This window comes from Panthera leo, chromosome D4 (assembly GCF_018350215.1).
Source record: "Panthera leo isolate Ple1 chromosome D4, P.leo_Ple1_pat1.1, whole genome shotgun sequence".
NCBI classification, from domain to species: domain Eukaryota; kingdom Metazoa; phylum Chordata; class Mammalia; order Carnivora; family Felidae; genus Panthera; species Panthera leo.
This window is the reverse complement of record NC_056691.1, coordinates 42,158,954-42,186,074: the sequence shown is the minus strand read 5'-3', so window position 1 is coordinate 42,186,074 and position 27,121 is coordinate 42,158,954. Positions and strand designations below refer to the sequence as shown.

General features: G+C 34.9%; 1 protein-coding gene across 2 annotated transcripts in view; it reads right to left on the bottom strand.

Moving 5' to 3' along the window:
- Positions 1-27,121, bottom strand: part of CNTLN (centlein) — a 313,278-nt gene that overhangs the window by 47,654 nt on the left and 238,503 nt on the right. For both annotated transcript variants that reach the window (XM_042913157.1, XM_042913158.1), the window contains exons 19-20: positions 7,819-8,010; positions 1,655-1,752 (exon numbers count right to left, since the gene is read on the bottom strand). In XM_042913157.1, coding sequence (XP_042769091.1) covers positions 1,655-1,752; positions 7,819-8,010 — 290 coding nt within the window. The remainder of the gene's footprint in view (positions 1-1,654; positions 1,753-7,818; positions 8,011-27,121) is intronic.

Genomic DNA, 27,121 nt, shown 5'->3' with positions numbered 1-27,121 from the left:
ATAAGAGAGCTAGAAAATACTTAATTTTTAAATGCTAACTGATATTAATTGCAAATTAATAAGATATTTGCATGAGATGGAGTACTGATCTATTCATACTCTGTATACTTATAAAATCTAAAATCCAGTTGTGACTGGTAATTACAGTATAATATATATGCATGAAGGCATAAAAGTAGAAGAACTGAGAAAGACTGACAAAATTTATGAAAAATTAAAATTATTATATTTAGGGGTGCCTGGGTGGCTCACTTGGTTGAGCATCTGACTATTTTGGCTTGGGTTGTGATCTCATGTTTGTGACGATCAGCCCGGTGTTGGGCTCTGCACTGGGAGCCTGCCTGGGATTCTCTCTCTCCCTCTCTCTCTCTGCTCCTTCCCTGCTTGCACTCTCTCTCAAAATAAAAGATAAAAAAATAAAATAAAATAATTATATTTAAATTATATTATTGCATTGCTCAGAAAAATCAAACTGATATTCAGAGATCATTAAAAAGCATAGCACTGATAGAAAATAATTCTGTATTTTAATAAACAAACAAATGTAAAATCTTATGATACAAAAACACTAAAATTAGGCATGGTATCTTCTAATTTAATATCATGTACGATTGAACTGACATATCAGTTTAGCTTAAGTTGATGACAGATATGAAATGGTAGCTGCAGTAACAACTATTACTGTGCCTACTAAATCGTAACAGGTAACATTTACTGAGTGCTCATTAGGTGCCAGTCTCTGTTACAAGTACTTTACACGCTCTCTCTTAATCTTCACAAGAATTTTACAAGCTAATACTATTAAACTGAGATACAGAGCTGGCAGGTAGAGGAACTAGGATTCAAAGACTATTTCTCTAGGGCCCTCACTATTAGATAGTAAATAAGACTGCCTCTTATGCTAATAAATAAACTTGAAGATACTTTGTCTACAAAATTAACCAATATTTTTGTCAGTAGTTTCATCTGTTAATATCACTTCTAAGTGATCTTCACTTAAAATGTAGTATATATGTATCTGCGTTATTTTGCTAATACATACGTATATATTCTCAAATTATCAGGGACAGACTGGCATTCCACCTAAACATGTTATCACCCCCTAAGCTCTCATACATCTATTAAATATACAGAGAAAATCATTTTGATTCAGTGAGATAGGACATTTTAAACCCCTTTTTGTTAAAAAACAACAACAACACATACAATACAAACTTTTGTAATCTTCCATTTATTTTAGAGACCAACAAAAACTTTCCTTTTCTTCCACCTTAGCTTTATAAGCTTAGGCATTAAATCCAATTTGAGATCAACCTACATATATAATTTTGGTCAAAGAATTACCACATTCAGAAGTGTTTTGTTCGTAGTCTTTAGGTCGTTAATTTATATACATTCAAAATTAAATGTTTACTTCTAAGAAGGAAAATATAACTTTAAATATTCTTACTCTAATTAAAAAATATTACATAGCTTGTCATCAACTATGCTTATAGATAATATTCCTTGAACTTTCATCTTATTGAGGCTTAAACATGAAGGAAGGAAAAGCTAATTTTTAACATGGGGTTTTGTTTCTTGCGTGCAATGTTTAATAGAGTTAACTACCACTAGGTGGCACCAAATACAATGGATAAAAATATTAAGAACATACTTTTCATGCATTTCCTTTATGTGTTCTTCTTTTGCTAGGAGTTCAAATTTCAGAGACTTCACATTTGAGGACTGTTTAGTGAGCTCATTAGTTGCATTCTAGATTAAAAACACATATAAAATCAAATAAACTTTTCAATTTTTGGTCAAATGCAGCATCAAAATAAATGCCATTCTCATGAAGAGTAATAATATTGAAATAAATATGATTATAATTAAGAAGGGCATTTTATTTTTTTATTTTTAAAAAAAAAATTTTTTTTAACGTTTTATTTATTTTTGAGACAGAGAGAGACAGAGCATGAACGGGGGAGGGGCAGAGAGAGAGGGAGACACAGAATCAGAAGCAGGCTCCAGGCTCTGAGCCATCAGCCCAGAGCCCGACGCGGGGCTCGAACTCACGGACCGCGAGACCGTGACCCGAGCCGAAGTCGGACGCCTAACCGACTGAGCCACCCAGGCGCCCCAGAAGGGCATTTTAATATACTTGTATATTTTAATATTTTTAAATGGTTTATTTTATATGTTTTAACAGAAGTACTATGGTATACTAAATTTTCATATAACACACCAAAACCACAAAAGAATGCCATCATATAACAATTACAAAAAGTACACACCCAAAGTACTTTCTGAGGAATAAGGACTATCTCTGTAAAATGTAAATGTGCATGTGATTAATTTAGTATTTTGATAGGCTAACAAGATCACGTGAAATGAAAGCTTGATTTACTAAGAACCTGTTATAACAGACTAAATGTGGTCACAGATACTTTGCTGCTCCTCCCATCAAGAGGGATCCATCTTCTAAACCTTTGAGCCTGGTCTGGTCTGGCCTGTGATTTGCTTTGACCAAGGCAAATATGGCAGAAATGACATTATGCAAGTACCAGCTGCTGGGCCTAAACCCTTGCAGCTAAACCTTTGGCTCTTGGAATGCTGCCTGGGATCACCTTGCAGGGAAGACAGAGGAAAGGCCATGGAGGAGTACTGGGGTATCCCAGCAGACAGCCTGCAGACCAACTCCCAGGCTGTGAGTGAGGCTATCTTGGAACTTGCAGTCCAGGTTAATCCTTGAATTAAAAGAATGCAGGCATACCAGAGAACTCAAAAGAGAGAAGTAAAAGAACTGCCCAGTCAACCCACTGGATCATAAGAATTAATAAACTGCCATTGTTTTGAGCTGCTACATTTTAAGATAGTTTGTTAGACAGTAATAGATAACTGATAAGGAATCTTAGGGATACTAAATACTTCCTTACTTGAATTTATTGATCATACTATTTATTATTAAAATATTCACGCATAAACATGAGTTTTTCAAAGCAGAACAGCTTTGTGGTATTTGTTAACGCACAGCCCAAGAGCCAGAGGTACTAGTGTATCAGGAACCCTAACTTTCAATTTTGACTCAAGTGCTAAGTAAATAAGTAATCTGACACATTGCCTAGTGTGTCTGATATTATAGTTTCTCCACCTACAAGACAGTAATAACATACATTAAGTTACTTGTTAAAATTTAGAAGTATTAACTTGATATAAATAGAATAAAATATGATAGCTTTAAATATATTTGGAATAGTTATTTTGCTAATCTTTCTTTGTAACTACAATCAATTGTTTCTGTTAGCTATTCCCAGGTTTGACTGACTCCTGCTAAAAAAAATTGTAAATCTGTAAAGATGAAACCATTAATCATGAAACCATTGCTCACACCATTTAAATACAAGTCAAATTCATTAGACAGACTTTAAATATCTTATTGGTATAGAATATGTGAATAAAATTTTTGAAATAATTTTAACTTTTACATTAAATATATAAATTTCTTAAAAACTTAGGCTTAAAAACCTTAACATGGCAAGTAGACTGAATTTTAAAAATTTTGATTAAATGTTTGTGTTAATGCAATCTAAATTTCCAGCATATATGATGTGCATTGCCAGAATAAGATATTCCACACTAGTGAATTTAGCAGATAATTGAAGCTTTTGCTTTAATTATTAATCTTAAATTCTCTCTGGAATGATTGTTCACTCACTTAGAAATATGAACATCTATAATTACATTAAGCTAATAGAGATACTTCTATATAGCTATATATTATAATCACTGTATTAATTATATATATTATATTGCTGTATTATAGTATCACTATATCATTATATAGTCATGTCTTTTGGAACTATTATGATATAAATGGCAACTTACCCCTACTCTAAATGGTCCCAGAGTGCTGTTTTTCTAATTTTGTGTTTTTACCTTAACATTTTAATATTTTCTTTTTCTCTGTTGCTCTATTGGTCTGTTGGTCGACATTTCTTGCTCTTCCCATATTCCTGACTGAAAACAATCATCCTGCCCCTTAATATGCCTACTTCTCATTCTCTACTTTTGAGATATTTTCAGCTCAGAAGTTAAACAAATAGACTTACTAGAGTGGTACTTAAAATAAAAGACAACGGGCAGTAAATGAAGCCTGACAATATCTTCAGTGGAATAAATTAAGTGGATTTTAAGGTAGTTGTTTTTAGACTTAAGGCTGTTATTTTAGGTGACTGAAAATGCTATAACTCTGGCTTATGGATAGTTGAAGGATTACTGAATTACAGTAAATAAAACAACACCAGCTTGATATATACTTTTTCTAGAATCTCTAAATCTCAGACCCACTTCATTTGATCCTTAAAAATCCTATGGAGTGGGTAGAAAGGTATGCCTGCTTTCAACCTCTGGAGAAGTTATTTCCTCAGTAGAGTCCCATAAGAAGTTAATGCACAAAGAGTGATCAAAACCCAGGGCCTCTAGCATTTTCCATTTCTACTATATCTGCAGCATGACCTCAAATCTGGAGTAAAACATGTATGTCAAAAATGTCACAATGGTAAGAATCCATCATGGTTAGAGCTTTCCTATCTAAGTTTGTTAAACTTTTTTTTTTAATTTCAGAGTGTAATGAATGAAAGCATTGACTCTGAAGTCAGATGGACTGAGTTCTAATCTCAGCTCTATCACTTAGTAGCTTAGTGACCTTGGACAATTAACTTACCTTTTGTGTCTCTGCTTTCTCAAAAGTAAAATAGAATAACAGACCTTATTTCACAGGGTAGAAATGAGGATTAATGAATTACTATTTGTAAAGGACTTAGAACCAGCCTGGCAACAGGTTACATATAAAGGAACAGTAGTTTAAAAACTACTATGCTTCATTACGAACTTACTGGGAAACTGGAAAAGAACACGGTATATATCAAAAGGGATGCTTTCAACAATCAAGAAGTCAAAGAATCACAAATATAAATTAGAGTACTATTCAATTCAAAGTGTGTATATAACTACAAATAAACTAATACAAAATAATGGTATATATATGTACATACATGTATGTATATTGGTATACTGTATATGTATATGCATATATATAACATTCACTGGAAGGAATTTGTATGTCTCTAAATATTTGATCATCTATCTATATAAAGTTGGGTACCATGAAGAAACATATCTAATATGGGTAAAAATGAAGATACAGAAAATACACATGAGCACTCAAATGATACTGAATGTATCACGTATATCTGAGAAGTACACCTAAGAGTTTATACAGAAAAGTCTAAAGTTACTTGGATAAAATAAAAAAGATGTATATAAGCCTTCAATATATACAAATCTAACCAGTTTTTCTAAAAATTTAGCATAAAAACATCAACTAGAAAAGAAGTCATTTCTTGGAAAACTATTGTGCTAACGATTTGATATCTGTCATAGGTTGAATTGTGTCCCCTCAAAATGTATATGTTGCCGTTTTAACCCCAGAACATCAAAATGTCACTGTGTTAGGATAAGGCCTTTAAAGAGGTAAGTATAGTAAAATGAGGCCATATCAGTGGGCCTTCATCCAATATGACTGGTATCCTTCCAAGAAGAGAAGATTAAACACAGAATCACACAGAATGAGGGATTACCATGTGAAGACACAGCGAAGGTGGCCATCTACAAGGTAATAAATTCTAAAGACTCAGAAGAAACCAAACCTAATCGATACCTTGATCTTGGAATTGTGGACTCCAGAACTATGAGAAAAAAATATTTTATTATTTAAGTCACCCAGTCTCTGGTATTTTGTTATGGCAGACCTAGCAAACTAATAGAATATCAAAACAGAAATTTGTAGTAGCACAAAGTATTATGTACGTTAAGGTACTGGTCTTCTAAGGTATTTCCATATTAAAACATGAAACAAGACAAAAGTAGAGATTTATCCTTTTGTCACGGGCCAGTGTTCCAGGACTGCAGGCTACTCATGGACACTTCAAGTACACATCAAGTGTGGTCTAAATGCTCCAGGCATCCTCATAGTCCTACCTTTGTGATTCACACATTCCTCCAAAGTGAAAGAGAGATTTATATACAGGTAAAAACTGACACCATGGGAAACCATAAGGTAAATAACTTATAGATATTGATATGGGTCTATTATTTCCAAAAATTAAGTTAGGACATTAGCAGTACGTAAAATCACATAAGTAAAATATAAGTCGACTTAAAGCTATTAATAACTTAAAAAAATTTAGAGGTCAGATTAGGTATTATTGGATCCAACATTCTATTTTATCTTATTGAAAACTAAACTTTTATTAGGAGCATGAAGACTTAAATGTAAGAAGAATCATAGAACCATGAATTAAAGCCTCTATGATAGTATAGTAACCTAACACTGTATAGTAACCTAACACTGAAATGTTCAATTTGTACATTTTATTCCACTTTTTCACAGACAGAAATGCATTTTAAGAAGATACATACACATATACCAAAACTTACGCAACTATTTTTTCTCATGTTTCTATTACACAAGGTATTTTAAACTTATAAAATGTAGTAGTTGAGGCAAGTTATGCACACAAGAACTGTCTGAAGATGATGGTATTCAAGAATTATCTAAATTAATGCCACTGTGTATATCTCATTCTTATTAACAAAGCAAAATATTTTCAAGGAATGATACAATCATTTACTTTAAGCTTTATACTATTTTCTACTTAGCAATCCTTCATTTAAAGATATTATTGGAGAATGTACGTATGATCTTTTGAATTAAAAACAACTGAGTCTGTTTGATAATTCAATATTCTAATACTCTCTTAACAGTCACAGGTACTCTGTTCCTAATGTATTCTGTGCATGTCCAACCAGAACTTCCTTTCTAGTGACTCTCACTACAGTGATGGTCCCAAACACACTGTCTTTTTAGCTACCAGCTAGCAATCCCCACTGAACAAAATAATTAAATACGTGAGGAATAAATGAGCTTGTTTTAAACAGTATGAAAATAAACTTTGCAATTAGAAGTCACGAATCCTGTTTCTTACAAGGTAATTCTATTTAAACTAAGGTCAGCCTTATTTTTAAGTTGTTGACAGTTTCAATTGGACTTAGATAGAATTCTTTATAAACGAAAAGAACACTGATTGTCATTCTTACTCTCAGGCGTAACTCACTGAAATCTATTATACTAACCCACCTTTGCTCAGGGCTTCTCCCTCCCTCCACTTCCCTCCTCCTTCCACATTTCCAACCAACAACAACCAAATTAAAATAGTAGCAGTTGTGTAGAGGGAAGCAATTCAACTTATGTAGATACAGAAAGGATTCTGTTCAGTGCAGGGAGGAATGGAGGGCAGAGAGGGAGTTCAGCAGTAGAAGAGAAATGACAATGGCCAGTTTCTATCACCATCCTAGGATTTCATGGTGTCTTGTCATTTTTCAGAGAGTAGTGTTATGAGTTACCATATAAGAATCTACTAGGCTAAAACAGATCAAATATAGAATCAATAATTTTTGGATTATTTATGCCATAATTTACCCTTAGTAGAATTTTAAAAATTAGCATCAATATAAACCTGTCTTTAAGGATTCACTAACTTAAGGGGCACCTGGGTGACTTAGTCGGTTAAGCATCTGACTCTTGATTTCGGCTCAGGTCATGATCTCACGGGTTGTGGGTTTGAGCCCTGCGTCTGGCTACATGCTGACAGCGTGGAGGCTGCTTGGGATTCCCCCTCGCTTCCCCTCCCCTGCTTGTGCTCTCCCTCTCTCTCAAAATAAATACACATTTTTCAAAAACCTAATAAATATTTTCATGTTTAACAAATTTACAATCACCTTTAGTTTACACTGCAATTGCTTCATCTCCAAATCCATGCTCCTTGAAGGACCAAGTGATGTAACTTGTATCCGTGGAACTATTACTCGGGAAACTTCTTCTGCCAAACTTGTGATTTCAGATGAGGACTCCAATTTCTTCAGTAAGTCTTCTTTTTCCTTCCGAAGGTCAGCCAAATCCAAATTTAGCTTCTTTTTTAAAAAGAAAATAAATATAAATGTATTATAAAAATAATTACCTTTAACCTAACAATTATCAGCATAAAATTCTAATGCCAAAGAGTGAAATTAATTCTAAAAATAGTTATCGTTAAAACTTTACAAAGATTATAACCTTGACTAGTTTTTGCTTCTGGTCGTAGGGTATGTAAAGGTTAAAACAAAATGGACCAGCTGTATCTAGTATCTTTTGGTTGGCTGGTCTTTACTCATGATGTGATATTTCTTTGACCTCACATAGACATGGCTGAGCCAGAGATTCACATATTTGATAACCTTGACTTCAGGGCTGATGTACTTAACTGGTAAAAGCCAAGCTGGAGCAGGACAGGATAACAGATGTTAGTTGTTTATTCCATTGGGTAGGTCTTACTATCCTATATGGCAGCCAAAACGTTTCTCATTTAGTAACATAAATGTTAAGTCCAATTAGCAGAAGAGGCTTATTAGAGATTTAGCTCAAATAAATAGTGTGCAAATTCGCTTAGTCTTATGCATCTGACTGTTGACAAGTCCTCTTTGTAATATTAGCGTAGAATTGCACTAAACTCCTTACATTTAAATTTTTAATAACATCAACATTTTACTAAGAGACATACCTACCGGTAATGTTTTTATGAAATAGTGTAGAAGAAATGGTCTTAATGTCAGCCCTTCTTGTTCACCAATCTGCAGTCAGCAGAATGCCACCAAGCTATAATGGCCTAACAACTCACAGCTCCTTAAGAGGTAACTGCATTACTATTTTATGATTCCAAAGAAGCTTATAATATGGTAGTTTAACATAAGGAACAATTAGATAAAATGGTACTGAAATCTCTCAGGGGGCAAAAATCTTTCCTTCTGAAAAACTCTAATGAGAAACAGCAAAAGATGTAGTCAACGTGTACAGTAATATAAATATGGGACAAAATAAGTTATTTAAGCATTAACACTACATATAAACATGACTTTTACAAACTATATGAACAATTGCATATGTGTTTGTGTGTATATGTGTATAGTATTAAATATGAATATTTCAGATACTAGATTAAAAATTAGGGCTTGATATATTTGATATTATGTTTTGGTGAAATAAGTATGTTTCAGTGAAAAAATATTTCTTTGATTATATTTGAACTTATTTAAAAAATATTTTTAATGTTTATTTTTTGAGAGAGAGACAGAGTGCAAGTGGAGAAGGGGCAGACAGAGATGGAGACACAGAGTCTGAAGCAGGCTCCAGGCTCTGAGTTGTCAGCACAGAGCCTGCCTGACATGCGGCTTGAACTCACGAACTGTGAGATCAGGACCTAAGCCAAAGTCAGACACTTAACCGACTGAGCCACCCAGGCACCCCTGATTATATTTGAACTTATGATCTAAAGGTGTGGTTCTATATATTTTCAGGGAATATTCATTCATGGATTGTCTCAAAAGTACCTAATACTTAGTATCTAAAAGCAACCTTATAATTTCCCTAAGCCTGAAAATCTTCTGGTTATCTCCCAAGCCTGAATCCATTTCCCTCCTTGTTTATTAATTCTCTATGTCCAATCAATTGTCAGGTTCTATAAATTATGTAATGCTTCTCATATTCTTTCCCTGTGCCACTTTCTTAATGAAGACTCTCACTATCCTACTAAGACTACTGCAAAGCCCTTCCCCTTGCTGCAATCTTCCGTCCTTTGAAATCATCTTTTATACAACTTTCTAAAACAACACTGGCCTCCTATTCCTTTATTCGAAAACCTTTCAGAAGCTTCTCACCCCAAAAGAATAAAGCTCAGATGTTTGTGGTTACAATAAGGCTAAGATTTAGCTTCAACTTGTTTCAGTTACATATCATCTGAAGTCAATCTTGCCTGCCATTCCCCAAACCAATGCCATTTCTACATTGATGACTCTACACATGGTGTTTCCTTCTGCTGAAATCTTGCTCATGCTTAAAGAAGAGTTTAGTAGTTCCTCCTTTATGAAGGCTTCTGTTCTTTCTTCCTTTTTTTTCTTCAACAAAGTAGCTTCTCCATTCTCTTATCTCCCATTGCTCTATGCCTGTTCTTCAACCATGAACCCTAGTGAATCCTTGAGAGAGGACTGTGCCTTTTTCCCCTATGTATTCCCCAGGCTATCTAAAAACAATGCCTTCTTGGAGCACCTGGGTGGCTCAGTCAGTTTGCAGTCGTGGGTTTGAGCCCCGCGTCGGGGTCTGTGCTGACGGCTCAGAGCCTGGAGCCTGTTTCGGATTCTGTGTCTCCCTCTCTCTCTGCACCTCCCCCACTCGCACGTTGTCTCTCTGCCTCTCTCTCTCTCTCAAAAATAAATAAACATAAAAAAAAATTTAAAAACAATGCCTTCTGTATAGTAAGGACCAAAAGAAAGTTTCCAAAAATTGAAGTCTTGCTATTTGTAGCATGGATGGTGCTATGAAGACACATCAGTTTCAGTTTATATTTACAATCTATTAGTTTATCACTATATAAATTAAAATACACTTTTATTAGTAAGGTAATGTTATCAGCATTTACTTAGGTAGTGTGCATCGGAGCATTTATCAATCCTGAAGTTAATGCTATGCATCTAAATTAGACTTTCTGAGATTTTAATTTGGTATGACATAACTCATGGCTACAATTCTATGTGGAATTGTAGGCAACACTGAAAACTAAACTTTGAGGAGGTTCTTTTCTTCCCCCGAACAGCACTGGTGGCTTCTCTCATTTGTTAAATTTGTATGCCATTAGATTTCTGTCTAATCCTTCCACGGTGGTAGATCCTAACACTATAAATAAATCCTTCATGGAGGAAAGACCAAGCCAATAAATTCAGATCTCTAAAAGACAGGTATACGTAGATTTTAACTTCAATCTAACAATATAAAAATTCATTAACTAAAGAAACACTGAAATTATGGAGACAGCAAACCACAATTTGTAATTTATTAAAATATAAATCATGTTTTGATTTACCAATATTTAAAATCTACAATCTTTAAACCATATTCCATAATATTAGTTATATATGCCCAGAAATGCTACAGAGCATATGCTGAAATAGAGGATATAAGCAAATCATATATTTCATCAGTTTGGAGTTTTTTATTCCTCAGAATTTTGGACAAATAATGATGGCCCTATTACTAACTTCTCTCAGTGAAAGCATCCTCTCTTATTTGGAAATGCTACCGATGAGACAAGAAGCATAAATAACTTTCTTTAGTGTACACAAGTTTGACATGTGAGACCACATTGTGATGATCTTGTTAGAAACAGATTATGCTTAAAATTTATGAATAAATTAAGATTACTCTTAAAATTGTTACTTTTCCTTTTTTATCAAAACAATGATTCCTATTTCTATATTATTACTTTACCATCTCCAAACACTTAAAAATATATGTCATTCATATTAAAACCATAAGTAATAATAAAACACAGGGAAGAGTCCTAATTTCTGGATTTTAGCTTTGGATCTACTGCTTACCAGTTGGGTGACACGAATTAGCACATGACTTTGTTTCCTCATTGAAAAATTCTAGGGATGATGCTTGTCACCCTTGCAAAGGTAATTTTGAGGGCAGAATTAAAAAAAATTATGATAGCACTTGGCAAAATTTAAATTTATAGCATTACTGTTAGCACTACCTTGTGGTAAATGCTGCCATAAAGTGTCTGAGAATTATCTTAAAGGCTGAGAACCTGGATTTTAAGAAGAGCTTTGTGATATATCCAAAATATTAAATATATAAAAAAATATATATAATCCCTCCTTTAAAAGATATAACAATCTTTTAAAAAGTCTATTTCAATTTAAAAGTTGACTTCAGTGAGAATAGGTACTGAGATTTGTATTGATTTATGTTAGTCAATTATTCTAACTAAATGTTACAAAGTAGAATTTAATACTATAAAATTTGAAACTAGACACTAGTTATTATTTATTTAAATAGAACATTGGAGGATAAGTCTCTGAAAAGAAAAGAGCCCTCTATGCAACTGTAAGAGGAAACAAAATATTTTGGAGAATTCTTTCTTCAGTAAGGAGCTCTGAGGTGGGCAGAATACTCAGATGACCCAGTGACCCATGCCTCGCATAATACCTTTCCCTTGTCTGTGGTTGGGACCTGCAAATATAATGGACTATCACTCCCATGATTATATTATTTGCATGTGTTATATGCTAAAGGCATTCTGTAAATCATGTTTCCTAATCACAGGCCCTTGAATTAATCAAAAGCAAATTTATCCTGGCTGGTCCTGATGTAATCAGATAAGCCCTTTAAAAAAATCCAAGGTGGTGGGGTGGGGGGTGGGAGAGGTGGGGGGACAGTGCACACCTGGGTGGCTCAGTTGGTTCAGCATCCAACTTTGGCTCAGGTCATGACCTCACAGCCCCTCATTGGACTCTGTGCTGACAGTGCAGAGCCTCCTTGGGATTTTCTGTCTTTCTCTCTCTCTCTGCCCCTCCCCTGCTTGCACTCTCCCCCCCTACTCTTCTCTCTAAATCAATCAATCAATAATAAAATAAAAAATAAAAGAATTCCTGGGGCCCTCCTGACATCAGAGAGATTCTCCTGCTGGCCTTGAAGAAGTAAGTTGCCATGTTATGGGAGGAGTGTTGGAGGGATATAAGACAAGGACCTAAGGAAGGCCTCAGGAATGAAAATGGTCCTAGAACAGCAGTGAACAAGAAAACAGGGACCTCAGCCCTACAAGTGCAAGGAACTGAATTTTTCCAACAAACACAAGAGCTTGGAAGAAAAGCCTGAGCTCCAGAAAGGAAGGCGGCCTGGCCTTGAAGATACAACACAGATGGCAGCCCTGTGAAACTCTGAGAAGAGGACCTCACGGTGCTGTGCCAGAACCACCACCCATGAACACTGTGAGGTACTGAGTATGTACATTGTTTCTAAGCTAAGAAATTTGCGGCAACTTACTACGTAGCATGGAAAACTAATGTGAGTCCCCACTTTTAAAAAATAAGTCTCTTTCTTGAACCTTGTTCTCTTATGGCCAGCCTGCCCCACCTTGACCAAATATCCCAAACCCCACAGTATATAGTTTGCATAACATCCTCACCCTGGTTTAATTTTTTCCTTATCCATAATTTTGTGTTAATTTTATGTCTTCAATTGTATTAAAAAAATGGTCTCATTTTCTATGCTAGAAATAAATAGCCTCTAGATTTGCATCTTACAGTTTAATTACAAAGCAAAAGCTCTGGCCCAAAGCTTCCTTTTGCTGTGTAGCCATGGAATCCCATGAACAGGGTAAATAAGGCTCTCTTGACATATTCTCCCTTGTTCTCGTATGTAAGAGTTCACTCAGTTTATTCAAGAGATAAATTTCTTGTATTCTGGGCCCCAACTTAACATTTTCTGGCAGATTTCGATAGTGAATATCTAAACCCAGAACTGATTCAGTATCTAGCACTTATTTATTTATTTATTTATTTATTTATTTATTTAAATGTGTTTCATTTTTGAGAGAGAGAGGACAGACAGAGCCTGAGTGGGGCAGGGGCAGAGAGAGAGGGAGACACAGAATCTGAAGTAGGCTCCAGGCTCTGAGCTGTCAGCACAGAGCCTGATGTGGGGCTCAAACTCATGAACCACGAGATCATGACCTGAGCTGCAGTCAGAGGCTTAACTGACTGAGCCACCCTAGCATTTATTTTTTAAATACATCCTACATAGTAGTAACTCTACTAGCTCTGTTTTCAGTGATAAACAAAAAAGTGGCAATCCTCGCCTTTAGGTGGCTACCAGTCTATACCCTAGAAATATGTAACAATAAACTACAGTGAATGCTATGAATAAACAAAACAGGGAGCTAATGGAAATTCTACTGCCTTCACATCCCATCTGGTAAGCACTATTACAGCCAGTTTCCTTCCATGTATCCCTCCTGATCTGTTTTGTCAGATGTTTCCTAGAAGCTAGGTGCAACATTAAAGGCCAGATACAGCTAGATCTACACTTGCCTTGCTTTCCAACTTTTACTCTAGGGAAGGTATCTGCCCGAATACTGGTAAGTACACTGAGGCCACTCCTGATGAGATGCTGGATCTCTTTTCCAGCATGGAGCCTCAGTAAACATTTTAATGTTCAAGAATGAATTATCAGAAAAAAATAAAACTGGGCCCACAGAAAATATCCTACAGTCCAAGCAAAATGAAGTAAAGGACTTAGAAAAAAAAAATCAGAAATGAAAGAATTATTTCCCTAATCATTCGCCAAAACAATATATTTTAAGATTTCTGATCTCAATGTCTCCAAAGAATAAAATATTCAACATCTGACTACTTAATGGATATGACGCTAGTCATGGCATAGATAAACAAAACGCTGTGAACATTCACTAGATTAGGAGCAGTGCTCCAGGGAAAAGGATAGCGAGCATAGCTCTTTAATTCTAATAAGAGACTGATTCTTACCTAACGTTTTTTGCTGGACAGTAACTGTTCTATTGAAAGACACTGTTCAGCTTTCCCCATGTTTTTCACCACTGGATTAGAAATGTAAAGTAATGAGTCATCTAAAAAATTTTGGAAAACATTTTTAGTTGGCATAGTGGGATGTGAAATGTAGACACATGGAAATTCTAGAAAATCCAGCCTAACATGAGGTTGAACAGGTCACGGGAGCAGGGTTTCTGGAAAGCCTATGGAAAAAATAGTTGGTGGGAGAGGGATTCTTTCCAGTCCATCTTAGAACAAAAGTTAAATGTCATGTTCTAGAAAAGTTCAGCCACTAAAACAGAGTAAGAAGTGAGGGTTAGTTCTTATCTATAATGGTGGAGTGTCTTATTTTTCTTTCTCCTTTTGAAACCCAAAGGCCTTGACAGTCAAGGGGAAAACAATCCTTAAAAGGTAACTGTATGTTTCCAATTACTTTACCAAGTCCTAAATTCTACATAGGACTGAGAATATGGACTAATGTTATTTCATGTTGAATACATAAGTAGATTTTTATCTGACAATCAGATAATTCTGGTTCACACTTAAGCAGAGGCAGCAATTTAAAAATCTTATTATAATTTAAAAAATTATTACATAATAATTTTGTTACCAGAATTAAAGTAAAAAGACTGGAGAGAAAATTCTAGTGAATAATACCTATGTAAATTCTACAGGCAAGAATCTCCTAGAAAGTCACCACGATCTTAATGATATTTCTCCTTGTGAAGAGAATCAATATTCTTTTATTGGGAATATAGGTCTTCCTTGTCTTATGATGGGGTTACATCCTGACAAATTCAACATAAGTTAAAGATATTATAAACCATCAGACATCAGAACTTACTTTCGCGTACCTTAAATGTGCTCAGAACACTTACATTAGCCTGCGATTGGGCAAAATCAGCTAACACAAAGTCTGTTTTATAATAAAGTGTTCAATATCTCATGTAATTTACTAAATACTGTAGTGAAAGTGAAAAAGAGGATGACTGTATGGTTATGGAATGGCTCTAAGTGTATTGGCTGTTCACCCTCGTGACTGGGTGGCTGATCAGGAGCTGTGGCTGCTGCCTGTCCAGCATCATCAGAGAGGATCATTACCACATATCACTATTCCAGGAAAAGATCAAAATTCAAAATTCAAAGTACAATTTCTGCTGAATGCATATACATCTTTGACCCCATCGTTAAGTGGAAACCTGGTAAGTCAGTGACCATTTACATTATTCTTTTATGAGAAAAAACAGAAAGAAATAAAATTCTGTATTGTCCATTTATAATACTAAAATCACAGTCACTTATTTAAAACATTATATGAGTTACAAAGAAAATGACATGGGTTTTTAGGTTATTAGCAGAGTATTTTCCATACAAGTACTTATCCAAAAAGATAAATAGTTCAGATTAATAACTCTTTCAAGTTAGTAACAAGTGCTTCAAATTGAAAACATGAGTCTTTCTTTGTTATGATATTTGAGATCTTCAAGAAAAAGAATTAAAAATTAAAAACAACCGACCAAAAAAAAAAAAAAAAGAACAAAGATCTCAGGCAGAGGTGGAATTATTTATGTAACAAAATTTCTTATGAAAAATACACTGAGTTACTACATCACTCATTTATAAACTACTTTCTGATAAATGCAGTGATTAAAGGCCTACAGTATGTTTCACAAAATGTCAAGCAAATGAAGGTAATATAGAGGACTTTTTACCAATGCTTTTGCTAGTAGTTAGACTTCAGTAGCCTTTAGAGACCATTAAGTACCCTTTGGCTAATTGGCCAATGGAAGATTAATCCTCTTTTTATTCTAGCAGCACTATTTTAACACCCTTTACACTCTGTCAGTGTAGTGTCTGAATGACAAAATAATATTGTGCATGAATAATAAGCAGAAAAGTTAAATTAACATTTCATGTTTCACATGCCATACCTATGTGTCAGAAGAACTTTCTTTTTAAGTCACTGACATTCAACTTTTTAAAACAATCTCATGTTGACGTCTTATTGAGGTGAATCTTCCTAATTACTGCTAATTGCCTATCAAGAAAAAAACTCTTTTCATGAAGTGCAGTTGTCTAGTACAGATGAACATAGCTCCAGTGTGCACATTAAAGACAAAGCATGACACTTAAGGTGCTACTTTGTTATAAGGTCATACTAAATATGGTTTGCAATTAACAAAGCAGTTTTTTATCGTACTGGAAATGCCAATCTGTCTTGACGCGTTCAAATTAGATTCTAAAAGAAGTATGGATATCTGCATATGGATAAGAGATCTGCTACTCTCTGTAACATTTACAAGAAGTAAAATTAACTAAATGCCCTTACTTTGTGATATGAGTTCTAAGTAATGTCCTATTAAGCAATTTTATAAGTGTTTGAACATGAAAAATGAAAACCAACACTATTATTACAAGTGTTAAATTGTTTGAAAAAGTTTACTTACAATTTTAATTCTCAAAACAGCTCCATGTACAGAAAACATTGAACATGTGTCCTTTAATTTGTACTGACAGTTTTGGCCCTATGGGCATTTATAGTAAACATTAATCTAAGTGGTACTAGCAATATAGTAGGTTTCACAATAATCTAGAATCACAGAATTTTAACTGTGCTGAAGTCAAACCTCATCACTTATATTTCTGTCCCCCAAACTATGGGAAAGGATCAGTATAAATGTATTATATATGAAATTTGGAAAATTAACTAATACAATTGAATTGTCAATATTTGTGGGAAAACAATCAGTATTTGGTTTATTCATGGTAAGAAGAACTCAACTATATAGGTCTGTTGTTATTTCAAACCCTCCATTCTAGTTACTAAAATAAATGAAACTTAAATACCAAGTACTCAATACAGAGACAGATATTCAGAACCAAAAGTATATCCAGAACAATTAATCATGATCACTACCACTAACAATTTCTCAATGTTCACATGATAATATTATCATATCAGTTTCAGACCTCCTAGACATTTGATATACACCTGGCATGCTTACTAATGACTACCAAAGTGCAATGCATTCCCATTCTGATTCCCTTCCCCAACAGGAAATGACAGAGAATGGCAGTACACATGCCATTCCAAAGAAGAAACTGAGTACTTTCTTTCTAAACCCTTCTTTTTCACTCTCCTTCTGCAGCTTTCCACTACTCAAACTCAGCTAATTCAACATGGAATTATCTATTCTTCACATGTACTGTATATACATATTCTATTCAATTCTAGTCTTCCTCCACCCCTTTTGTCAATATTTATTTCAGTTACTTAAACTGTAAGGGGGGCAGGAGGAAAAGAATCCACCCCAATTAAACTACTCAAAGAATGAAGAAAAAGATAAAAAAAAATTGCCAAATCACCAAAAATAATGGTTGATATTTCAGGGTGATAGTAATAATAAATATCTCGATCTAATAGAAGATAAAGAACATCAATAAAATCTCAAGTGAGGTTATATGATTGAGTTATTAGGAACAGAGGCTATCAAGTTCTAGAATATCAGCAGAAGTCTCATGACTTCTGCCTCATTCTCCTTTAATTAAACTTGGTATTCTTACACAACAGATTTCAATACTTTTGATTGTTTTTCCACCCTAGTGGGGGATTTACTTCTTACTGTACAGATTGTATTGCACAAAAATCCTTTGTGAACAGGCCTAAAGAAACGAATACTCATATATAGTATTGTTACTAAATGTCAGTGAGAATCTATACGATTAAAAATTACTCTTAATGCTTATACCAACTTCAAAAGGCATTGATATTCCTTAAAATAATCTCTGATTTCCAAAAATTTATAATAGACATATATTTCTGTAATTCCTATTTTTAAAAAAGCATTTTCAATTAATAAGCCACTAAGATTTATGTATATCAACATTAAACTTATTTCTATAACACTGGAATCAATTCATAGAAATAGTGCCTTACGATGCTAATCTAAATGAAATATTACTGACTTTTGGGGAAATAAACCCAAAGATTAAAGATCTTCATATCTAGCTCCAATTTTATATATTCAAAGTAGTAAAATGATAGACATTTCTTAAGTATATGCTAAATATGAATAGCATCTTAATACTTATTGAAATATTTAATTGATAGGGTCAATAGTTAACGGCATGTCTTTCCTCAGTTGTACTACATTATAAGCTCTGAAAACAAATTACTTGGATGAAAGCCAGTTGGGGGATTTCAAAAATCTACAACTCATTACAAATTTAACAGAAGCAATACTAAGTATTCATATAATTTTGATTACATTTATAAATAACATCCTACTAAAATTCTCAAGGGAAACCACTTAATAATGTTTTCTCTATTTCCTGTGTAAGTTTCCTAAGATTTAAAGAGAGTAAAAACATGGACATTTCTTTAAAAGAATGGCTTTTGCAGGGGCGCCTGGGTGGCTCAGTTCGTTAAGCATCCGACTTCACCTCGGGTCATGATCTCATGGTTAGTGGGTTCGAGCCCCACGTCAGGCTCTGCGCTGTCAGCTCAGAGCCTGGAGCCTGTTTCACATTCTCTGTCTCCCTCTCTCTCTGCCCCTTCCTGACTTGCACTCTGTCTCTCTCTCACAAATAAATAAACCTTAAAATTTTTTTTAAAAATATGCTCCCTTAAAAGAATGGTTTTTGCAAACTTTTGGACCTGATAAAAGGTTACTGACAACATGTAAAATGGGACTTTTTTTAAATTAAAAACTAACGCATTATGAAAATTACTTTAAAAATAATAAGACAATACATGGCGTAATTTAGAAATTTCTTCTAAAGGAGGAAAAAAGATTTACAAAGTTCAGACTTAGATGATACTATACAAGGTATTTCTCAGAGGTTTCATTCAAAAGCTTTTTTTTAACACAAAAATTTCACACAGGAACTTCTTCATCATCCTTCACTCTGTTTTCTATTTAGAATTGTCTTCTTTCAAATAGTCTTAACCTAACAGAGTAATCACTCAGTAAATCTGTGCTATATAAAGTGTTCTGATTCGTATAGATCTTTAGAAAGAGGGTAATCTGGAGTAAAATCGCTCGATATTTATTAATTGAACTGGTTTCTTTGCTGTCCTCCTGTATCCGTGGTTCTTAAAGAATAAACAGTACTTAGATATGTATATTTGAAAATTAGTGGGATTTTTGAGAGAGAGAGAGAGAGAGAGAGAGATTGAGATCAGGGAAGGGCCAGAGAGAGAAGGAGACACAAAATCTGAAACAGGCTCCAGGCTCTGAGCTGTCAGCACAGAGCATGATGCGGGGCTCGAATTCATGAATTGCGAGATCATGACCTGAGCTGAATTCAGACACTTAACTGAGCCACCCAGGCACCCCAGGTTTCCTCACTTTTTATGATGTATTTCAAATACACAACAGATACAGAAAGAAATATATAATAAATGCTCATGTACCAACCACTCAATAATGACACTGTATTACCAATACAGTTGAAGGTTATGAATCTAGCTCCTATGACTCACCATAAATAATCTCTATCCTGAACACCTTTGGTGTTTATCATTGCCTCACATTTCTTTATACTTCTAATATATATATATGTATATATGTATATATATACATATATATACACATATATATACATATTATATATACATATATAATATATATGTATTATATATAATACATATATATGTATATAATACATATATAATGCATATATATACACATATGTATATAATACATGTATAATACATATATACATATATATTATATATACATATATGTGTATATAATGTATATATGTATATATACACATGTGTATATAATGTATATATACACATGTATATAATACATATATAATACACATATATACATATATATTACATATATACATATATAATACATATATATATGTATTTCCAAAGCAAACATATAGTGATTTTAAGACATTCCCTTTTCACATGTTAACATTACTGACATATATAATACATATATAATGTATATATAATACATATATAATACATATATACACGTATGTATATAATACATATATACACACATATATATTATATATACATATATATTATATATATGTACATATGTATATAATGTATACATATGTATATATACGTATACGTATATATACATATGTGTATATAATGTATATATGTATATATACATATGTATATAATACATATATAATACATATATATATACATATATATATAATATACATATATAATACATATATATATATGTATTTCTAAAGCAAACATATAGTGATTTTAAGACATTCCCTTTTCACATGTTAACATTACTGAAATTGGCATGCGTCTTCCATTCCTGGATAGCATATAATTCCTGCTATTACTTAAATAATATTTCTTTCTTAAGACTTTATTTTCTGTTGATTGCTTGTGAATACAAACATCATCTTAGTATATATTGACTTTATATCCAGCAATCTTGCTGAAACCTATTATTAATTTGTCTTGAGGTTCTGTGCAGACAGCATAGTGTTTGAAACTAATGATTGTTCTGTTTCTTCATGTCTCATACTTTTAACTTTTATTTCTTTGTTTTTGGTGCCTGTGCCCTTTATCTAGCACCATGTCTAGGACAAACAATGATAGTAGACATAAATGTCTTTCTCTTGATGTTAAAGGAATGCTTTTACCTTCCACCATTCAGTATGATGGCTGTTCTAGGTTTTTGGTATATACTTTTTAGCAGAATAAGAAAGATCTCTGCTACAGGGTGCCTGGGTGGTTAAGTGTCCGACTTCAGCTCAGGTCATGATCTTGTGCTTCATAAGTTCGAGCCCCACATTGGGCTCTGTGCTGACAGCTCAGAGCCTGGAGCCTGCTTTGGATTCTGTGTCTCCCTCTCTCTCTGCTCCTCCCCTGCTCATGCTCTCTCTCTCAAAAATAAAATAAAACAAAAAAAAAATTAAAAAAATAAAAGAAAGTTCTCTGCTGTTTGTAGTTTACTAAAAGAATTTTATCACGAACAAAATACTGTATCAACCTGTATCAAAATAGTGTGTTCAGTTTTTTCATTGTGGTAACAATCAACCAATCTGTAAGTGTATATAGTACACAGTGCAGTATTTAAACTTCCCTCTTAGCACTGCTTTCACTGCATCCACAAGATTTGATACGTTGCGTTTTCATTTCATTTGTTTTGTGGTATTTTCTAATTTCCCTTGTGACTTCTTCTTTGACCCATTGGTTAAGAGTGTGTTGTTTAACTTCATATATTTGTGGGTTTTACAGTTTTCCTTCTGCTATTGATTTCTAGTTTCAGTCCATTGTGGTCAGAAAAGATACTTTGTATGGTTTCAATTTTCTTGAATTTAAGACTTATTTTGTGGCCTAACATGTGGTCTATCCTGTAGAATGTTCCATGTACACTTGAAAAGAACACTGGTGCCTGGGTAGCTCAGTTGGTTAAGTGTCTGACTTCGGCTCAGGTCATGATCTTGCTGTTTGTGAGTTTGAGCCCCGCATCGGGCTCTGTGCTGACAGCTCAGAGCCTGGAGCCTGCTTCGGATTCTGTGTCTCCCTCTGTCTCTGCCCCTCCCATCCTCATGCTCTCTTTCTCTCGAAAAGAGACGTTGTCTCGAGACGTGTCTCGAAAAGAATGTTGTAGTTGGGTGGAGTGTTCTGTATATGCCTGGCAGGTCCAGTTAGTCTACAATGTTCATCAAGTCCTGCATTTCCGTATTAATCTTGTCTGGATTATTAAAGTGGAGTATTAAAGTCTTCTACCATTATTGTCTTGCTGTCTATTTCTCCCTTAAATACTGTCAAAAGTTGCTTAACGTATTTAGAAGTGTTAGTATTTGGTGCATAAATATTTGTAATTGCTGTATCTTCTTGGTAAATCGATCCTTTTATCATTACTTAATGTCCTTCTTTGTCTCTTCTAACAGTTTTTCGTTTAAAGTCTATGTTGTCTAATATAACCACCACTGCTCTCTTTTGTTACAGTTTGCATGAAGTATCTTTTCTCCCCTCCCTTTCACTTTCATCCTATGTGTCTCCTTAAATCTACAGTGAGTCTCCTAGAACACATGGGTGGCTCAGTCAGTGAAGCATCTGACTCTTGAGTGGAAAACCCAAAAGACCCCACCAAAAAACTGTTAGAACTGATACATGAATTCAGCAAAGTCACAGGATATAAAGTCAATGTATAGAAATCAGTTGGATTTCTATACACCAATAATGAAGCAGAAGAAAGAATAATCAAGGAACTGATCCCATTTACAATTATACCAAAAATCATAAAATACCTAGCAATAAACCTGATCAAAGAGGTTTATTGGTATAGAAAAATCTATACACGGAAAACTATAGAAAGCTTATGAAAGAAAGTGAAAACACACACACACACACACACACACACACACACACACACACAGGAAAAAAGAAAAAAAAGGAAAAACATTCCACGTTCATGGACTGGAAGAACAAATATTGTTAAAATGTGGTTACTACCCGAAGCAATCTACATATTCAAAGCAATCCCTATCAAAATAACACCAGCATTCTTCACAGAGCTAGAACAAACAATCCTAAAATTTGTATGGAACCAGGAAAGACTCTGAATAGCCAAAACAATCCTGACAAAGAAAACCAAAGCTGGAGGCATCACAATTCCGGACTTCAAGCTGTATTACAAAGCTGTTATCATCAAGACAGTATGGTAATGGTACAAAAACAGACACACAGATCAATAGAACAGAATACAGAACCCAGAAATGGATCCACAAACATATGGCCAACTAATCTTTGACAAAGCAGTAAAGAATATCCAATGGAATGAAGACAGTCTCTTAAATAAATGGCGTTGGGAAAACTGGACAGTGGCGTGTGGAAGAATTAACATGGATCACTTTCTTACACTATACACAAAAATAAACTCAAAATGGATGAAAGGCCTAAACGTAAGACAGGAAGCCATCAAAATCCTACAGGAGAAAGCAGGGCAACAACCTCTTTGACTTTGGCTGCAGCAACTTCTTTTTAGACATGTTTCTGGAGGCAAGGGAAACAAAAGTAAAAATAAACTATTGGGACCTCATCAAGATAAAAACCTTCTGCACATTGAAGGAAACAATCAACAAAACTAAAAGGCAACTGATGGAATGGGAGAAGATATTTGCAAATGACATATCAGATAAAGGGTTGGTATCCAAAACCTATAAAGAACTTATCAAACTCAACACCCAAAATACAAATAACCCAGTGAAGAAATGGGAAAAAGATATGAATAGACACTTCACTAAAGAAGACATCCAGATAGCCAACAGGCACATGAAAAGATGCTCAACGTCGCTCCTCATCAGGGAAATACAAATCAAAACCACACTGAGATACCACCTCATGCCAGTCAGAGTGGCTGAAATGAACAAATCAGGAGACTATAGATGCTGGCGAGGATGTGGAGAAATGGGAACCCTCTTGCACTGTTGGTGGGAATGCAAACTGGTGCAGCCACTTTGGAAAACAGTATGGAGGTTCCTCGAAAAATTAAAAATAGAACAACCCTATGACCCAGCAATTGCACTACTAGGTATTTATCCAAAGGATACAGGAGTGCTGTTTCGAAGGGACACATGCACCCCAATGTTTATAGCAGTGCTATCAACAATAGCCAAAGTATTGAAAGAGCCCAAATGTCCATTGACAGATGAATGGATAAAGAAGGTGTGGTATGTGTGTGTGTGTGTGTGTGTGTGTGTGTGTGTGTGTGTGTGTGTATATATATATATATATATATATATATATATATATATATACATATATATATAATGGAATATTATTAGGTGATCAAAAAGAATGAAATCTTGCCATTTGCAACAATGTGGATGGAACTAGAGTGTATTATGCTAAGCAAAATAAGTCAGTCAAAGGAAGACAAATACATGATTTCACTCATATGTGGACCTTAAGATACAAAGCAGATAAACATAAGGGAAGGGAAGCAAAAATAAGATACAAACAGAGAAGGAGAGAAACCATAAGAGACTCTTAAATACAGACAACAAACTGAGGGTTGCTGGAGGGGTGTTGGGTGGGGGCATGGGCTCAATGGGCGATGGGCATTAAGGAGGGCACTTGTTGGGATGAACTCTGGGTGTTATATGTAAGTGATGAATCAGTAAATCCTATTCCTGAGGTGGAATAAAAAGCATCTGACTCTTGATTTCAGCTCAGGTCATGATGTTGAGGTGGTTAAATGGAGGCCTGCATCAGGCTCTGTGCTGACAGCATGGAGCCTGCTTGAGATTCTCTCTCTCCCTCTATGCCCCTCCACCACTCTCTCTCTCTCAAAAATAAATAAACATTAAAAAAATAAAGTGAGTCTCTTACAGACAGCATATATTTGGATCTTGTTTTCTTAAATCCACTTGGCTATACTTTGTCTTTTGATTGGGGAGTACATGTAAATCCAGTTACATTTAGAGTCATTAATGATAGAGAAGAACTTAGAGCTCTTTTGTCTCTGTTCTTCTCTTTCTTTTGTTTGTATTTTAATTTTTTGAAGTGACATGCTTTGATTTCTTTCTCCTCTTGTTGTGTGTATCTTTTATAGGTAATTCTTTTGTGGTGGTCATGGGGCTTTTGTGAAACATCTTATAACAATTGATTTTAAGCCGATAACAACTTAACTTCAAAAGCATACAAAATCTTTGCACTTTTACTTCTCCCTCCCAAACACTTTGTTATTGATGTCACAAATCACATCTCTTTTGTCTATCCATTAACATATTTTAGAGTCATTTTTTACACTTTTGTCTTTTAATGTCTATGTGAGCATTAAAAGCGATTACACCACCAGTACAGTTTTACAGTACTCTGTATTTTACTATATGTTTATTTTTACCAGTGAGTGTTATACTTTCATATGTTCTCATGTTGCTGTTTAGTGTCTTTTCATTTCAACCTGAAGGACTTCCTTGAGCATTTCCTGTAAGGCAGGTCTAGCAGTGATGAATTCTCCCAGCTTTTGTTGATCTAGGAAAACCTTTATTTCTTCTTCACTTTTGAAGGACAACTTTGTCAGATGTGTTAGCCTTGATTGGCAGTTTTTTCTTTGTCCGTTATTTCTTTAAATAAACATTCTGTTCCTTTCACTCTCTCCGTTCTTCTGCAACTCCCACAGTACATATATTGATCTGCTCAATGTATTCTATAAATCCCTTGGGCTTTCTTTACTCTCTTTCATCCTTTTTTCTTCTTACTTCTCTGCCTAGTTAATTTCAGATGACCTGGTTTCAATTTCACTGATTCTATCTTCTGCTTGATCAAAGCTGATGTTCAACACTGCTAGTGAATTTGCAGTTCAGTTATTGCATTCTTAAGCTCCAAATTCTTTTTAGCAGTTTCTATTTATTGTGAAATTCTCGGGGCACCTGGGTAGCTCAGTCAGTTAAACGTCTGACTCTTGATTTCAGCTCAGGTCATGATCTCATGGTTCACGAGTTCGAGCCCCACACTGGGCTCTGCACTGACAGTGAAATTCTGCTTGGGATTCCCTCTCTCCCTTTCTCTCTGTTCCTCCCCTGTTTGCTGTCTCTCTGTCTCTCTCTTTCAGAAAGTAAATAAAACTAAAAAAAATTCTCATTTTGCTTATGCATCATTTTCTTGTGCTTGTTGAACATCTTTATGACTGTTTTTGAATTCTTTGTCAGATCATTCATATACCTGTTTCTTTAAGGCCAGTTTCTGGAAGTTTATTTTGTTCCTCTGGTTGGGCCATTTTACCCTGTTTCTTTGTGTTCCTTGCAACTTTGTGTTGCTATCCATGTTTCTTGGAAGAAACATCCACCTCTTCCAGTCTACAAACTGGCTTCACATAGGGAAAGGGTTTAACCATAATTAGCCCAGCTAGAGATTCTGGAGGCTCTCAAAACTTTTCTGTAGATGTGACTTCTCTGAACTGGTGTGTGTAGATTTCTAAGTAGAAGAAATTTCTGTTTATTTGCTTGTTTGTTCTCCAGGAGCTCATTATTCCTTGCTTGCTCTGGTGTCTGCTCTACTGGGTTTCTAAGAAGCAGTAGCAGGCCACTCAGCTCTTTTTCATTCTCAACAGCTCCCAGACATCTACCTAGAGCATTCCCAGTCCCACTGGTGCCCCGAACTGACCAGACAGAAACTGGTCCCTCAGGTAGCCCCTAAGGACCTAGAACATTGTACACACAGTACATCCTTCTCTCTGTATCACCCCGTCTGCTGTACCAAAGGCCCTCTGGGGCAGTAGCATGCCACCCAACTCTTGTCTAGCTCTGTGTTACCCAGGTTTCTCGAGTATCTGGGTCATGTCTGAGGTCTAAGACAAGCAAGACAGAAACAAATCCCTCAGGCACTCTCCCTGAGTGTGGACACCTGCTCCAGTCTTCTGTCTTTCCCTGAGGGCAACCTCTGCTTCAAGCTGTAATCACCTTTTGTCTGGTATACCATGGGTCCTTCTACAACAGCAGCAGGCCACCCAGCTCTTCTTGGTTCACAGTAGCCTCTGGGCATCTAGAGGATGGCAGTGCTCTGAGACAGGTGGGAACAAAGCCAGTCCCACAGGCAGCACACTGAAAAGCCAGAATGTTGGATATAAGGTCGAGTATACTCCTTTCCTCCTCAGGAAAAACCTGGAAACCAAGAGTTTCCATCTGATCA